The sequence below is a fragment of the Rhopalosiphum padi genome, chromosome 4 (genome assembly GCF_020882245.1).
Source record: "Rhopalosiphum padi isolate XX-2018 chromosome 4, ASM2088224v1, whole genome shotgun sequence".
NCBI classification, from domain to species: domain Eukaryota; kingdom Metazoa; phylum Arthropoda; class Insecta; order Hemiptera; family Aphididae; genus Rhopalosiphum; species Rhopalosiphum padi.
The window spans coordinates 48377663-48396122 of record NC_083600.1 but is presented as its reverse complement, the minus strand read 5'-3'; the positions used below and the strand labels follow the sequence as shown (position 1 = coordinate 48396122).

The window sequence follows — 18460 nt, the reverse complement described above, 5'->3', positions numbered from 1 at the left end:
TTGGAGCCAAATTTTAAAAATATCATATTATCAGTTATCAGTTTATCACAGACCACTGATTAAATATTATCTCTTAGATATACCGACATTGTACCTAGGTCTTACCAGAGATGACCGTAAACCAGTAATAGATAAAAATAATATTTGGCGCTAAGACAACGTTCAAAATACTTATTGGCGTGAAATTATTATTAACGATTCACTATGGCCGAACGTACCACGCGTCCACGCGTTGAGTAGATTACAGCAGTGCCGTATCCAGGGGGGCTTTTGGGCTTAAGCCCACCCCGAAATCTTTTATTTTAAATAATATGTGTATATACTAGGACACTAGGTGATCTTTTAAGCATGCTTACCCCTGCCCATTATTATGCTTAAATTAAGCATATATTCAAATTTTGATTTTTACATAGTTTCAAGTTGTTAAAAAACAACGTTTTTACTAAAACAATTATATTTTTAAATAAATTTTATCCTTCTATATTTTTAAGTTTTTTTCTTTTTTGAATGACAACATAGAGTTTTAATTTCATATTCTAAAGCAGAACAATTTTCTGAGTATTTTGATACATTTAGGGAGAGTAGTTTATGAGTTACCAGTATAAGTATTTAAAGTTTAGATGCTCGGAGTGGAGTGATACGGGGTTAACCCACAAAATGTTTGTTCACTACTCCGCTTGTCTAAACTTTAAATACGTATAACTCATAAACTACTCGCCCTAGTTTATGATGTTTTTAAATTATTTCCTATTTTTCTATAGAGTTAAGTATGAATGTTTAAGCCCACCCCGAAAACAAATCCTGGGTACGGCACTGGATTACAGTAATAGATGCGTTAAACTTGAATTCAGAGACCGTGTAATGTTATCGACAGGTTCGTAGGTTCATTGCAATATTGCATACAAAAAATGGTTCTGAGCAGAGACCGTTTGTCAGTATTTATTTCAGAGCCTCTATGGATATTTTATTACCTATATTTTTATTTTACTATTGAGACAATACCACTGAAATCATTGAATTAAATAATTTTCGCCATAAATATAAATTGCATTTATTATGTAATGAATACCTATTAATAATTTTTAATATTTCGTATAATCTCATGTTATTATAGGTAGATACTAACTACCTAATTAATTATATAATACATGCGTTACCTAAGCTAATAAGTTTATTTTTTGTATAATATTTGTAGAACTATATTATTCATATACCTTATGGCTCATGTGCTGCACTGCTGCGTGTATTGACGTAATGACGTGGTATATTACTAATATCAAACTAATAATATTATTAGTTGGTCAAAATTGCATGTACTGTGTAGCGAAAATGTGAAAAAAAACCTAAAAACACTAGGTATATACAATATACATAATAGACTTTATAATCATGGCTCATAAACAGACTATGAATTCGAATCTGCAATGTGATAGAGGTTTAATAATTACCTATTATATGTACCTATATGTACCTATTTAATTACCTAAGGTAAAACCTGTTTTTTGAGAATAGAGACATTTTCAACAGGTACCTACATTTTAGTACCTATTACAAACGTATTCAAAGTATTGCAAATTTATTACTTCCCAGTTCTCATTTATAATTTTCTAAATAGCAGAGTTTAATTTATTTTAATAACTTTTTCCTTAAATTATAGATTATAATATTCGTGGATTGCGTATATTAATACAAGATTACACAATTGAATGAAATATACCATCATTACGCTCATTACGGTTTATTACATATTTACATCTCAAAAGTCCAGTCTTTAAAATGCTAAGTATACAAGTATACTACTTCGTCAAAAACGGTCAAAACAACCTGTCGGTCGCGACCATAAACACAACTGTATATCAACAGACAATAACTTTCAATCGATCGGTATTGGAACAAAAAGACAAAAGATGACAACTGCAGAAATAATGATGATGAGTATCTGATTTATGACATTTTATTTAAAAAAAAAAGTGTGAAAGTAAGTACTATAACTAAACACGCTTTTATTTAGGTACTCCATTTTAAACCGAACCCCCTCGGTTTTCTGAAGAGTGGACCAGATTCAACGGCATGTAGAGAATTTAAAATTGCCGATGATTATAAACGTTGCACTTGGCACTTCTTGGACGCGTATTTCGTCTTTCAGTACGGTCGGCATATTAGCATTTTATGTACGGTTGTATACTCGTACGAATGACATCAATCAGGCGCGGATCCAGTAAATTTTAACAGGGGGTTGCTCAAAAAAAAATAATGTTATACACTATTCTACTTTTTATTTAATTTATGAGAGCTAACTTTTTTTTTAAAACATTAGTATTAAATATTAACTTAAAATTACATTAATTTCTTACATGTATTGTTACACATATAATTCTTCAATATTTCAGTTCGTGTTTGGATGTCGTTGACACCGCACGTCATTTACGCGCACCGTTTTTATAGCTCCCGATAGCACTAACGTCAAATTACGCCGCAAATCGGTAATGTATAATAATATATTAATCTTATCGTATAAAGTCCACTAACGCCGCCGCCTCGCCGGCTGAGGCCTCAAGGCCATCCACTATCGCTGTCGCTACATACTGCTACAGAAATACTCGCATTCGATATGGCTTCGAGCCCAAATCAATTATCTAACAAAACAATTCCACCTTTAATATTATCAAAAAAAAAAAAAGTAAACGATACTTCTAACAATACTTCGCCAACCAATTCTAATTCTGATATCTGGGAAACAGCTGTATCAAAAAATAAACATTTAAGATCTCCTAATGCAACCTCACCTCCCCCAAAGAAAATCGACAAAAATATTTTTATTTCTACGAACCGTTTTACTCCGATCGCACCAAATGACGAAGAAGAGCGGATGGACGACACAAATGAAAACATTCCGGATAAAAATCAAACACCTAAACCTCCGCCAATCTTTATACAAGCACAGTTAAATTTTAACAAATTCTGTATTAAAATTAAAGAGTTAACTGACTCCACGGGATTTAATTGTAAAAGCTCTACTAATAAACTTAGACTTCAAACATACAGTGCTGATTCGTATAGAACAGTGATAAATTATCTCAAAGAAAACAACGTGTCATTTCATTCATATCAGTCAAAAGAATTAAAAGCATTTCGTGCAGTAATCCGGAATCTACATCCCACTACTGACTTGTCCTTTATCAAAAAGGAACTCTTAGACAGTGGATTTACCACCAGAAACATAATGCCTGTCTTTCATAAATTAACGAAGACTCCCCTTCCAATATTTTTTATTGATTTGGAACCTGGTCCAACCAATGCCGATATCTTCAAAATCACATCGCTGTGCCACACGATAGTAAAAATCGAACCTGCCCATCCAAAAAGAGATATACCTCAATGCCACCGCTGTCAGGCGTATGGCCACACTCGCAGCTACTGCAATCATACTCCTCGTTGCGTTAGATGTAGCTTAGACCATGAATCTTTGCATTGTACCAAGGATCGCAGTTCCCCTGCTAAATGTGCTTTATGCAACGGCAGCCACCCGGCCAACTATAAAGGGTGTAAAACACACACCGACCTAAAGAAAAAATTAGCTCAATCTAAAAACAATACGTGGAATAATAAAAACCAACACCATCAAACCTCAAATGTCATTAACCATAATCTCTCTCCTCCAGCGGACTCACAGAATTTCCCTCCTCTCAATAGTGAATCAAATCCACACTCTCAAACCAATAACCTAAATCAGAATCTAAACCTCACAACCCAACTGTCTTCATTCATAAACGACCTAAAAACATTAATTAACCCACTCGTATCACTGCTCACTACCGTCATTGACAAACTTATCAGAAATGGCAACTAATTCAAAAAAACCACTTACCATATTATTATGGAACGCCAACGGCATTTGTCAACATCTAAATGAACTCCAAATCGTGCTCAATGAGAAAAAAATTGAAATAGCGCTTATCTCCGAAACACACCTCGTGAAATCTTCCACACCCAAAATTCATGGATATGAAATTATAAGAGCAGATCACCCTGACGGAACAGCACATGGCGGAGCTGCTCTAATAATCTCCAATCAAATTGAACACTCCCCTCTGCCACCTCTCAGAAGCCGCAATATTCAATCAGCTAGCACAACGTTAAAGATAAACTCTGTTCCTATCTCCATAGCATCCTGTTATTTCCCTCCTGGAATTTCATTTCCTACGCCAGAACTTATAATTTTTCTCCAATCCCTAAGCAATAGCTATATTTTGGGCGCGGACTTCAATGCCAAACACCAAACTTGGAGCCGATCCACCAACACTAGGGGCCGAGCGTTATATAACCTCATAACACAAAAACACCTCAAAGTCCTATCAAGCCCCTCTCCGACTTATTGGCCATCGCATGCCAACCGTCATCCAGATACGATCGACTTCTTCATTACCAACTTACCCAATCGTTTCACCGCAAACGCCACAAATCTTAATGACCCAGCTTCAGACCATACTCCAGTTCTACTACATATAGGAGCACAACCGCTAATGAAACCAAATCGACCAACCATCACTCCTGGGTTTACGAATTGGAATAAATTCAGAGACATGCTTTCCAAAAAAATAATACTTAATATCAAGTTAAAATCACCTTCTAACATTGATAGTGCAATAAATAAGCTTACCAACGATATACAAGTTGCAGCCAAAGATTCATCAACCTTGAGACCAAGCAACAATCCATCATCCAATCTAACCCCAGAGCTTAGAAAACTCTTAGCTGACAAACGCAGAGCAAGATCGATCTGGCAACGAACTCGCTACCCAGACGACAAGTCAAGGTACAACATGCTTTCAAACAAACTCAAATCTCTCCTAAAAATACACAAAAATGACTCCTACAAAAATTATCTCCAAAATCTCTCACTTAAAAATGGCTCACTCTGGCGCAAAACAAAATCGATTCTTCGATTAAAGGAAAGTACACCACCTCTTCAACGACCAAATAACACCTTAGCAGTCACCGACAGTGAAAAAGCAGATGCACTAGCGAATGAACTATCAACAGTATTCATACCACATACAATCTCACCACCACCTCTACATCTTCAAATGGTCACAGAGTCACTCCTCTCTCCACTACCTATGGCCCTACCTGCAAAACCCACCTCACCAGCTGAAATTAAGGGGATAATAAAAAAGTTGGCCAACGGGAAATCCCCTGGCCACGATCTTATAACCAATAAAATAATCAAAAACCTACCAGCTAAAGCAATAATTCATCTAACTCATATATACAACGCTACCCTCCGACTCTCCTATTTTCCAACAACTTGGAAATCCTCAGTTATCGTAACAATACTCAAACCTGGCAAACCACCAGAAAATCCATCCTCATACAGACCCATAAGTCTTTTACCAGTTCTTGGAAAAGTTCTGGAAAAAATATTACTAAAGCGTGTCTCTATCATTGCCAATGAAAACAAAAACTTGCCTAACTTCCAATTTGGCTTTCGTACAAATCATTCTACAACCCACCAGCTACACCGAGTCGCCGACACAATCTCTACTGCTCTGGAAACAAAAAAATACTGCGCTGGAGTATTCTTGGACGTTGCCAAAGCTTTCGACACCGTCTGGCACGAGGGATTACTCTTCAAATTAAAAACTTTATTTCCCGCCCCTTACTATCTCCTCTTAAAATCGTACTTGGACAACCGCACATTCAAGGTTCGCCACAACCTTCAACATTCAAAACAATTTCGCATTGCTGCTGGGGTCCCGCAAGGCAGTGACATAGCACCTTTTCTCTACATAATTTACACATCAGATCTACCCACCTCAGAAAAAACAACCATCGGAACTTATGCAGACGATACTGCGCTCTTATCTACGGCTGCTGATCATATCACTGCAAGCCTTCAACTACAATTACACATTGATACTCTTTCTCAATGGTTCACTAAATGGAAAATTAAAGTCAACGAATCGAAGTCCTCCTTCGTCACATTTACTCTCAGGCCCCATAACTGCCCTCCTATATCAATGAATAACACCATCATTCCTCACTCAAATGAAGTGAAATACCTCGGCTTAATATTCGACAGACGTCTCACATGGTCTTCTCATCTAAAAGACAAACGTAAAAAGCTAAACTCAAGACTTCATCTGCTAAGGCCACTCCTACGCTCAAATCTAGCATTACCACTTAAACTCATACTATATAAAACTCTTCTGCAACCTCTCTGGGTGTATGGGGTAGTAATCTGGGGTTCTGCTAAACAATCTAATAAGAGAACTATCCAGGCCTTCCAGAATATCTGCTGTCGTATAATAACTGGAGCACCCTGGTATATCTCCAACAATACAATTAACTCCGACCTAAGAATCTGCTCTGTTAACGAAACTGCTACCATATACTACAAACGCTTCCACGCAAAACTTCAATCCAACTCCAACCAGCTCATCAGGGACCTTGCTACACCAGCACTACCCGGAAATCCAACTAGACGACTCAAGCGGAACTGGTGCCGCGACTTAAAAATTTTATTAACCGTTTAAATTAAATGTTATTGTTTAAATTGTAAATGTTATTGTATAAATTGTAAATGTTATTGTAAAGCCACTAGGTGTCCCTAATGAGGGATTTCCTACCATGTTATTATTAGTTCATAGTTTTTCTTTCTCTCACCATAATTATTACTTATTGTACACCCCTGTATAGATTGTAATATTCAAAATAAAAATAAAAAAAAAAAAAAAAATTCTTCAATAACTTCTTCTGGAGTAATTTTAATATCCCTGTTGGTGGCTTAGACGACAGGCGGTGCCCGAGCAAACATAGCCTCTCTCTGAATCCGCACCTGACGCCTTTGTGGACGTCGTGTTTACGACGATGTAGGTAAAGATAATATTGCATGTTTATTCAGTTTATTGGGTAATGGGTTCTCGAATTCTCAATCCTAAGCGATCATTGCTTGGTTTGCGTCTTTGAGTTATGAAAAAATTCTCCTTTAATTTTATTTAATAAACAATTTTTATTTTTAAGAAAACTATTTTTAATTTTTTAAGAAAAAATTGATAAATGATAGGTATACAAAGTGTAAACATTTAACAATAATAATATAAGAAATTATAAGAAATATAATGCATTCATTTCAAGTTTTGAAGTACTTTAAATTGCTTCTTAAAAGATTCCCGACAAATTTAAATTAGCTATGTTTTCATCCCAAGAATCGAATATTTGTTAGGACATCATTATCGTGTACTACAATCAAACGTATGGGTGACGTCTACGCGTATGTTCTGCTCGACCACTGGTTGATGAGAACTTTTTTTCACACAGTACGCACTTGTATGGTTTTTCGCCTGTGTGTGTTCTATGATGTAAAACCAAATGTGACTTTTGCGTAAACGATCGGCCACAAACGTTGCACGCATATGGTTTCTCTCCGGTATGCGATCTTTTATGTATACACAATATGGATTTGCTGATAAACGTTTTAAAGCAGACGTCACACTCGATAGGAGTTTTTCCAGTGTGAACATTTTCGTGTCTGGATAAGCTATTGGCGTTGCTAAATTCTTTGTCGCAAAACCGACAAGAAAACAGACTTGTGTAGGCCATAGTGGGATATTCCGACTTGTAATCTTCTTGAGCAGCGAAAAATTCAAAATTATCTTCACTGTAATCACCAAAACGATTATTACTATCATATCCACATGCCTCCTCACCCGAGTCCACTGATCGAGATAAATCGTTTTTCGAATATTCTAATTCTTTATCAGTTGTCTGTCGTTTACGTTTATTTGTGTTGATCGGTGACATTATTTCCGCCTATGAAATATTAATTTAAAAAAAATATATTAGATATACTCAATACACAAATATATACACTAAATAATTTAAAATGTATAGTAAAAACTAGTATGAATAAACTAAACTATACTAACTTAATGTCTTATTAACTCTTAAATATAATTACAATTTATCATACTTTATTTTGATAAATATTTAAAACAAAGTTACGAATAAATTATAAGAAATTAGTACAATAGTACATCTACCATACATTTGTTTACATAACTTAAATGAATATAATTTGTTAAAATTGGGTATTATAATTTTATAACCATAGATAAAGAAATATAAAAAAAAGTTAATTTTATAAGATTAGAAGATTAGAAATAAAAATTATATGATAAAATAAACATATTAAATATTATTTTAGAAAACAGATTAATCAAATATATTATAATAGTATTAAAAACAAAAAATACTTCATTTAGTGGCGGATACTATAGTAAGAGAGCTGATAAAGGGAGAGCCTAGCTACCATGGGTAGAGGTTCAATTAAAAAAAATTCTGTACATAGTAGGTGTTGTATCTCAAAATTGGGTTAAATTTAAATTCAAATAATTCAATAATAAATCATAACTATCTATAAAAAATCATTTCTAAATAGCTACCATCAGCTTAAATTTATAAAAATATTTTATTATTATTACATGTTATTTATTTTTCAACTACTAATACAGTAGATTTTACTTCAACTAATTTTTGTCAAAAACAAACCATAGGTATATAATAATAATACCGTATAGTAATTATTATAATATTACTTTATTTTTTTTTTAACTATGTCTACATAGCTGTTATTAGCTTATAAGTTATTACAGATATACTGTAAATCAGAGTGAATAGGTTTATTATATAAATTAATATTATTTAGTACTTTAGTACCTAGTTTAGTAAATTATATTAATATAGGTAAACTGCAAAAAAATATTCATGTTGCTATGAATAATATATATATTTTGAATTACAACAAAATAACTAAAATTAATATTTTTTTGTTTAAATATCTAATTTTTATCAAATTGAACTAGAATCCCTTGAACGATGGCATGATGGTTAGTATGTTATATAAAAAAAAATTGTTTTAGAAAGTTATTTTAAGTATTTTAGGGGCATGCATAATTATTTAGCTTTAGCATATCAAATTGAATGATTAAAATTATAATAATAAATAATAATAATAAAATACTAAAAAAAGTGGTATACAAACCTTAATTATTATTTTCTGTTCATTATTTTGTTTTGTTGATAATTTATGAGATCTACAAAAGTACAGAATTATTAATTTTTTAATACTGTAATACAATTGTTTTACATACACGCGCAATGTGCATTTTGTTCATAATAACATATTTTTATATTTACATTATTTTGAACATAAATTATTAGCTAATTTTACTCAATTTTCATACTCACAATTTAGGGTACTTTTTATGGACTTCTGAAATACTTGGATTGTAAGAAGAGTTAATCATAGCAGTATCTATTTAATTAAAAAAATGGTTTAATAATATACAACATTTATAAACATAATATAATTATATTATATTATTTGTAATAAAAAAGAAATATTTTAAAACTAATATCTTTAGATACTTCATTCTTAAACATTTATCTTTTGAATTTATCTTAAATGTGATTTATAAAATTAATGATTTAACTGTACTATTATTAAAATAATAATCTATTATTTGTTTAAAATATAAATACAACTAAAACAAATAAAAATAACATTGACAATAACAGTGGTCTTACATAGTTACATTTTACCATTTAGTTATGAAAAAAATAACAAGTTTTTTTGTTAGATATTTAAGTGATAACACAAATACATATATTTCAATCTTTAATACTATAAACTATAAATAAATATTAGTCAGAAAATAAATGAAATCGACTAATAAATATAATAAAAACGTAGAGTAAGACCACACTAGTTATTTGGAAATCTACAATATAATGTATGAGATAAAATAACACTATAAATAAATATTATAAACAAATAATATGTTTTCCAGTATCCTGCAACCATCTGGCTTCTCGATTTATCAAAATAACCAATATCTACCAAGAAATATAAAACAATAATTTATCTACTATTTTAGTTAGCCTATCCCTGTATAATTTCTATAATTTCTATTTTTTTTATGTTTATTTAAGAAAATAATTCACAGTCCCTGGTTATATAAGTCAGACTAGCAAGGTTATTAGTATAAATTATTTACTTTTTAAATTTTAAACAAAACTTTGCATTCAAAACTATTTTTTTGTAGTGAGACTATAATATTTTAATATATTATATATGAGTATCATTAAGATAAAAAAAAAAAATTATTAAAGGTGTAAAAAAAGTGACTACCTATCTCATTTCTATTGTTAAGGTAATTTATAGAAGAACAAAATTCAAAACATTTATCTCAGAAATAACATTTGTAAGATGTAGACTTTACCATTGTAAATCTCTTGTGTATGATCTTCAAATATATCTTCTTTCAAGTATTCTATTTTTAAATTATGTTTTTGTTCAAATTCATCTTTCAACTGTATTTCTTCTTTTATTTCCATCTAAAAAAAAAATGTTCAAGAATATTAATCTAAATTTCAACAGGTTTTTCTTTTCTATAGGATTGGCAATAGTTTTCAGTCCATCTCTAACAGCCATAAAAAAAATAAAATATTTATTATAACTCAAATCAATTATAAATAACACAAAATAGTACCTTAGATTTATTGTTGTTGGTTTCTTTAGATGGATTTTTTACTCTACAACAAAAGTAGTTATTTATTCAACAATAAAATAAAATAATATATAATAATATATTAATATAATAATATTTCAATTAAAATGTGTAAAAACTATTAAAACCAAAGTAAAAACAATTTGTTTTTAAACTAGCTATATAACTAAACTTTTTCCATGAAAAAATGAAAAACATAAAATATGGTGTTAAATATATCCTATGTACCAAATTTCAAAACATTGAGTGCAACAGATTTTTTTATGGATCATTTATATACACAATCATTGCCTTTTATTAATAAAAATACTTACAAGACATTAAAACATTCTGTATCTGTAGAAGTAGTGGCCGAATCTAAAAATCAAATGTAATCAATTCACATTATCCATACAAATTTTAAGATACTAACAGTTGTGAGTTTTTGTTTTTTTAGAGAGTTCATTAAAATCCGAAAGCATTTCAGAGCATTCATTTATTTTACTATAAACTCTCTTCTTTGTATAAACTGAATCATTTTCACTTCCCAAAGTACTTATTAGTTGAACCTGTTGTGAAAAAAAATTTTCACAATCATTATACTATATCAATGAAAAAAAAAAATGAAAAATCATATTGGCATACCCCAGAAGCCTTTTTAATAATTAAACTATTGACTTCATACATATTTTTATAAACTTAAGAATATCAAAATATTATAATCTCTTACTTGTTCTTGTATATTACGGATGTCCACATGATTCAAATCAGTAAGCATTTGATTTATTTGGGTATAATTTTGAAGCACAGCTCTTGCAGTAGTATATCTACGCAATGTTTGTGCAAAGGTTCTAACAGCAGTCACCTAAAATTATAAATTATAGTAATAACAATGAATAATTGAATAAGTATCTTATACAAATAATAACTTTTATGGAGATCATTTCTTCTGGGCATCCCTGCATTGCCGAAATAAGCCATGACTCTACACCTTTGGAAAAATGTCTAATGGCTTGTGTTAATGTTTCTGTACATAATTTATTAATTGATATATCTTTAAATACACACATGAAATAAACATACTAGGAACAGGCCGAAGAACATCTGGAATTAAAACTTTCACTAAGTTTTGATAAAATAGAAAGTCAGCAGTTTTCACAAATAGTTGCAATGTTTTGCACTTAGACAATGAATATAACTTTTTTTTAGATAAACATTTTTTTTCTTCACATTCATCGTTATTATTATTTTGACTACACCAAAATTGACGCCAGAGTGACTCAACAGTGTTAAATTCTAAATTCAATATAGCACCTAAAAATGCCTATAAAGGCAGTATTATATAAATAAAAATAATAAGTTTCAAATTAAAAACAATTTAGTAGGTACTTCGTAATGTTTACGGTACAAATTTTTGAATGTATCTACATCTTTTAAAGTACAATTATCATCCAATTCTAGTTCATTCAATATAATATCAGGAAATTCTGGTACAACATTAGTACCATCGCCTAAATATTCTTGGTCTTGTGCTTGAGGAGAAGATGGAATAAAGTTTTGAGAACAATTAGTAGAATCTGAACTGTTATTGGTGTATTGATTGCAATTTTGCTCTTTCATGTTAATAAACTTAATATTTTTTGAACTACTATTTTGGTTTGTTTGATCTGGTAGGTTTTCTTCTTCTTTAAAGTCATTTAATAATGAACTAGCTTTAATTCTTATACCATAATAATGATATTTGGAATTTCCTCTAAAAAACAAAAAAAAATGTTAACTAAATAAATCAAGTAATGTAGTAAAAAAAGAAAATATAGTAAAAAATAGCACCATACCGAGTTCCAAGACGTCTTGTACGTAATCCCATAAACACAAATCGGATAATTTTACCAAATGATGGTCCAGTTACCGGATCGATTTTAGTTTTCGAGCAATGTGTTAAATAATGATTATATATTGTTGATCGAAGTAATGACACTCCTTCAGCCATTTCATAATTTTCCATCAGCCAGTTGATCTTCATAATAATATATTATTGAGTAATGAGTTATTATTATTGTTCTAAATAAAATCTATCAAATGCTTACAATTACAGGAGAAATTTTATTTGTGCGCGTAAGACTGGAGTTTTGCATTACCGTATTTAACTTGATATCATTCAATTGATCTATATTTGTGTTTGTTATGTCAGAGTCAATAGTGGTTACTGTATGATATGACATATTCTAAAAATAAAAGTAAACATAAATTGTATTAAGTAAAATGCAACAATTTATAAAAATTTAGGATATGTATAAAACAAAATACATTTAGGCATATTATAATAAAAACTATAATACCGAAGATATAGTAGAATTTGGGCTGTCTCTTTGAGAAGTAGAAATAATAGTGTGATAATTGTCAACGTTCTGTTGTACAATATAGGTTCCATTACTTATAATTTGTGCATGACATGTTGGTTGGTCTAAGGTGTTTATAACCTATAAAATTTGAACGTATTATAATTTCAACATTTTATTATAGCAATGAAATTATAATTAATTATACAGAATGATCCAGAAAACCAAACTATTAACTGTACAGATTCTTAATAAGATATAAAACAAAAGGAAATCTTAATTGGTGAAGAATTTTTGGATTATTCTGTCAGTCAAAATCATGAAAATATCATAGCAAAAATTAATCAGAATTTGTATAAATATTATAGTTACTTGTGAATAAGAATTTGTACTTGGAGTGTAATGGGTCTGACCAGCTTGATACATTGTTCCACTCTCATTCACAGTATAAATTGGGTACATCCTTAAAATTTAAAGAATATATTTTGATATATGTTAATAAAGTTAATACACAATTTATATTAAAATTGATTATAAGAAATTTACATATTTTGTTCATTTTTGAAAATTGCTTGTTTACCAGTTTCTTCAACATACTGTACATAAGTAGAATCTATGTCATCAGAATCAATAGGCTCTATTTTGGGAACTAAACAGAAAACAAACAATTAGAAAGTTAAACTTTAATATATATGCAATAAATGCATGTTATACATGTTGATGTCTTACTAAATAGTTGTAAGAAATTGAGCTAACATAAACAAAAGAATCACATAGAATCCAAATGCAATTAAATTAATTAATATTTAGCATGAAAAAAAAATCAAATAAATGTAAATATTACATACCTATTACATAAGACAAGGCTTAACTTAAGTGAAAATGTGCACCAATATGATTAATCTTTTAAGCAAAATAAAAAGTACTGTACTAGATAGTTAATATAAAATAGAATGAAATTAAGAAAATGTAAACTAATAAAAATGAAAATGAAAATGATTATAAATATTTCCCTGAGTATTACCCAGTGGCCAGTGTTGCAGGTATTGGTGTAAGGAAAGTATAATATTTTCCTTAAGTCCTTTATAAATTGTAAGTGTGTAATTTTATATTTACAATATTTGTTTAAATGCATTTTACATGAAAAATGGAGAACTAACATTGTATAAGAATAAGATAAGAATTTTAATTTTTTTTTGAAAAGAAATGTATTCATCATCAAAAAAAATTTCTCCATTATTTCTTAAATATTATTTATACAATAGTGGCCATTTAGTTGAACTTACCTAATGCTGCTACAACATAATGATCATTATTGACAGTAACTGTAGAAGAATTTCTATCTTTATGATCTAGGCAATGTTTATCATCATCCATTAATTTATTAGAAACATTATTATGAACTGTATTAATTCCACATGGCATAACATTTGCAAGTTGTCTATAACTATTGATATTCTAAAAACATAAAGATTTAAAATTTTTTTATACCTACACAATACCTATAAGATTACAAATTAATGAATTATTTATTCAATGTATGTACGCACTACAGAAGTTTGTTGTACTGGTTGTATGATACGAGTTTGACCAACCTCACCAGTTTTTAAAACAGTTATAGCATTAGTTTGAGAGCTAGTACCAGCTGATTCTTCTAATTTGATTCTACTCCTTACCGAAATCGCCATGGAATAACCTAAATCCATATTTAATTTCATAATTTTTTTAAAGTTGATAAATAATTTAAATCGAACTTGTAGTTAAAAACTACAAACAAAACAAGCACTCATGTAATATAAAATATTTTTTGTGACTTGTATAATGCAATTGAAAATTACAAGTAAGGATATTATTATACCAAAATGTGAGTTGATAAGATTAATTCTTTTAATTAGGTATTCAATAAATGAATAGTTTGCGCTATTTATATTTAAACAAAATAGGCAAATAGGTATTATTGTTTAATATTTCTAGTTAAATTATTATTATATATAGGTATATTTATTTAAGTACATATAATTTAATAAACAAATAATATAAAATTGTTATTTAATAAAACTGATAAAATATATTTTATTAAAATATTAGTGGGAAATTAGAAAACATTTATATCAAAAAGAATATCTCTTGTTGTTAAAGACATTAGATCATGAAAATGACTTTTGAATTGCAAGGAATTAATTATATATTATTGACATGTTTATCATTAGAACATATGATGTAACCATAGCAACAAATATCAAGTGTAACAAAATTTTAATTATTTATGCATTCATCATATTAATGAATTATGTCATCATAGTATAACAAAAAAAATAAATATTAAAAAATTTAATTGCTCTTAATTCTTATTCAAAGTATGATTTTTTTGAAAATAATTGTTTTCATTCATAATCAAAAAATAAAATGTATTTAAAATGTATTACAATAAAAATTAATTATAAATAGGAAAATAAAGTACCTATATATATATTATATATATTTATATCAATTTATTTAAAACATTAAAATAAATATTAAAAAGTAAACATTTTTATTTTAAATATCCCAACAAAAATAAGCTGTGCTACAAAAAAAATTAAGGCGTTTATTTAAATTAGATAGGTTTTTAAAATTGAATAATAATAATTTTAAGAGGATGTAAACGCGATATGAATACGCGTATTTGTTTTTTCACTAAGAGCCATTCAGCCACGTGCAACATAGACAATACACTTTCACATAAAAATTTTTTTTATGACTTTTGAGTAATCTTTGAGTAAAATCACCTATTACCAAAAGTTTAGAGGATAATATTTTTGAGGGAATAACATAATACATATCGGTTTTATATTTTATTGTTATTTGATTTTGTATTCGACTTTCAAAAAAAAAAAAAAATTTAATTTAAATGATGTTTAAATGTTTTGAGACAATATTTAGACAAATCCATATACGTTAAATCCTCAAAATTATTATTCTTATTATTATTATTATTATTCATTTTTTAATGATTGATTTTACTCTAAGATTACTCAAAAACATAAAAAAAAAAATGATATTGCGTAAATGCGTTTTGTCTATGTTGCAGTGCATGGGCTAGAGAGAGAAAACAAACAGAGCTTTGACATCCGCTTAAAACTAAATCTTATAATTTCAAGTAAGTAAATACTAAGTAATTATTATTTAGGTATTAAAAATGTTATGCAATAATGACTTTAATATAGGTACATAATACGGATATATTAATAACTAAATTATAATTACCTATTGTAAATAATATAAGTGTATTAATATTATGATTTGCTTATTTTAAGTTGTAATAAGAATTAAAAACTCTTTTCCACACCACTTTTGTTTTGTTCTGTCGTCAACTTTGCGTGTGTGTACAACGAACTATAATCGAACACAATATAATGCAATTGTTCGAGTTAATCGTTCACCCGAATATTGTTGACAGACAAGGCGTTTACGCATGTTTATGGTGTCTATGGCTACGGCGCTTTTCTCCCGTTGCTAGGAACACAGTCAGTCACAACAAACTGAACAAACGCGCGACCAACACAATAAAATAACATGATCAAGGAAGGGCACTAAAGTCGTAGTGAATATCGTCGGATTTTGCGCTTCTCGTAGTTGTATATACAGTTCACCTCATTTCACTGGTTGTTGATATTTGCCGCCAAAAACATAATTAATTTATTAATTCGTGCGAGCAACAATACACGATCAATAACAAAATTACCGAACTTTAGGAATGGTCAATGGACATGCCGCCGCCGACGTCGCCGTGTGTGTGCATAAGCTCTGTCGAGTGTGCGCGTGCGCGTGTGCTTCGGGCGCCACCGGTGTGTTGTACAGCTGTAAGTTGAAAATTGTAATAGACAAGAGGCGGTGTCTACTTATAGAACATTAGATACAACTAGGACTAAGTTTTTGGGTGTAGAGCTGTAGCCGTTATATTTTCTCTGATTCTCACAATTATTACATTAATCTGTGATTTCCCTACATACTACCGACTACACTCTTCTACTAAGTTAGTATATTTTAAATTTTTAACAAATAGACCAATAGACGGAATAAATATGAGTTTACATCAATATTTATCAAGTTGTCTGTAGTATTTACAATACATGAGGGTTTTGCATATACATACCCCGTTTTTTCCTTTAATATCTAATATATATATTTAATTCATATTCTAATTATTGAAAATCTTAAACTAACTTAGGACCATATTTTCAATTTGTCAATTATTTATATTTATAAGTATTAATAATATTAGCCAATGTTTATTTCTGCAGACAGCATTCTATTCCCGGGGGGGGGGGGGGGGGGGTATGGGGTATGGTACATATTTTCGATAGGTATGCGGTATGCCATAAAGTAAATAATAATAAAGGAAAGTAAAAATATCGTATACATTTTTCTCTGGGAGGGCATTAACCCCTCCCCCCCGGGCACCATTGTTTTCTAATAAAATACATACCTATCTACCTACCTAGCTGTACCTGCCAACTGTACCAACTTGGGTAGTCATCAGATAAAATACAAATTATATCTACAACTATGGTTGGGATTTTTTTTTAACTCGCAAGACACAATTTTTTGAAATGTAATATTGTAAAAAAGTCGGGATATTGACGTCCTGCTTTATTAAAAAGCGGGAATCAGGACACTAAAAAAAAAAAATAGATTAGGTATTGTGACATACACGTCCCGCTAAAAATTTGAAGCGGGACAAGTATATTACAAATCGGGACGTTTGACGTATCCCAACCCTATCTACAACAGATTTTAATTCGTCATGCAGTTTACTTGAAAACAACTTTTTAATTTTTAAAAATTGAACTAAACTATTAACGAATTCAATAATCTTTTCAGTTATTTTATCTATACTACTACTACCTATTATTATAAAAAGAGAAGTCATTTTTTGACGTTGTTAGGGGTAATCTCTGGATCTACTGAACCGATTTTGAAAATTAATTTACCAATAGAAAGCCACATTCTTTGTAAGTGTCATAGACATAAATTTAATCCGATAAAGTTAATTATAAATTACAAAATTAATTTAAAAAAAAACATATATATACATATTTACCCCATCCTTTCTTAGTACGCTCCTACATTGCTTAAGGAACCTCTGTACAAGTCTCTAGACCAGGTTCGGTCTGGGCGTTGATGAGTGAAAAAAAAAGTAAATAGATTACTTTAGAGTCCTGCAGGGATGGCCAAACTTTTTAATAAAGTTATGCTGAGAAATGAGAATATGTTTTTCCTTTGTGGAGTCATAAAAATACATGCAACTATTGGATATGGTTGACTGGAGTTTTTTTTATTAAACTAATAAATAGATATTATAACATTATTACAGTATCACACAACTATATAATAAATAATATATATTTACACTATTAAATTAATCATGCTCTTAGCTCTTACCTATATATCTTTTACTTTTCACTGTAATGTAATAAATAATCACATACATTTTTAACTACATATCTATGCTATGTTATATAACTGTGTCTGTGTGTATGGTAATGGTGGTGATATAAGCAATATCCCATTATGTCATCTACGGGTTTT

The 18460-nt window shown here is 29.7% G+C and overlaps 1 protein-coding gene across 1 annotated transcript; it reads right to left on the bottom strand.

The window, feature by feature from the left end:
- Positions 1-6970: 6970 nt before the first annotated feature.
- On the bottom strand, positions 6971-16724 carry LOC132930477 (DNA-binding protein RFX2-like). Its single transcript, XM_060996378.1, has 19 exons — positions 16136-16724; positions 14440-14585; positions 14176-14347; positions 13436-13538; positions 13262-13352; positions 12890-13030; positions 12638-12775; positions 12386-12567; positions 11940-12303; positions 11634-11874; positions 11480-11577; positions 11281-11415; positions 10984-11119; positions 10886-10928; positions 10554-10596; positions 10284-10398; positions 9250-9316; positions 9044-9095; positions 6971-7812 (listed from the first exon to the last, which is right to left on the bottom strand). The coding sequence occupies exons 2-19, from the start codon at positions 14575-14577 to the stop codon at positions 7249-7251; spliced, it is 2823 nt and encodes a 940-aa protein (XP_060852361.1). The 5' UTR covers positions 14578-14585; positions 16136-16724; the 3' UTR covers positions 6971-7248.
- Between the last annotated feature and the right edge of the window lie 1736 nt (positions 16725-18460).

What these genes read in the sequence shown, in the direction of transcription:
- LOC132930477 (XM_060996378.1), bottom strand. Translation starts at nt 14,577, where the DNA reads ATGGCGATTTCGGTAAGGAGTAGAATCAAATTAGAAGAATCAGCTGGT. An exon ending in GTACAAATTCTTATTCACAA is followed by an intron (nt 13,031 to 13,261) that starts GTAACTATAATA and finishes CAAATTTTATAG; the next exon opens with GTTATAAACACCTTAGACCA. An exon ending in ACAAGACGTCTTGGAACTCG is followed by an intron (nt 12,304 to 12,385) that starts GTATGGTGCTAT and finishes TTTGTTTTTTAG; the next exon opens with AGGAAATTCCAAATATCATT.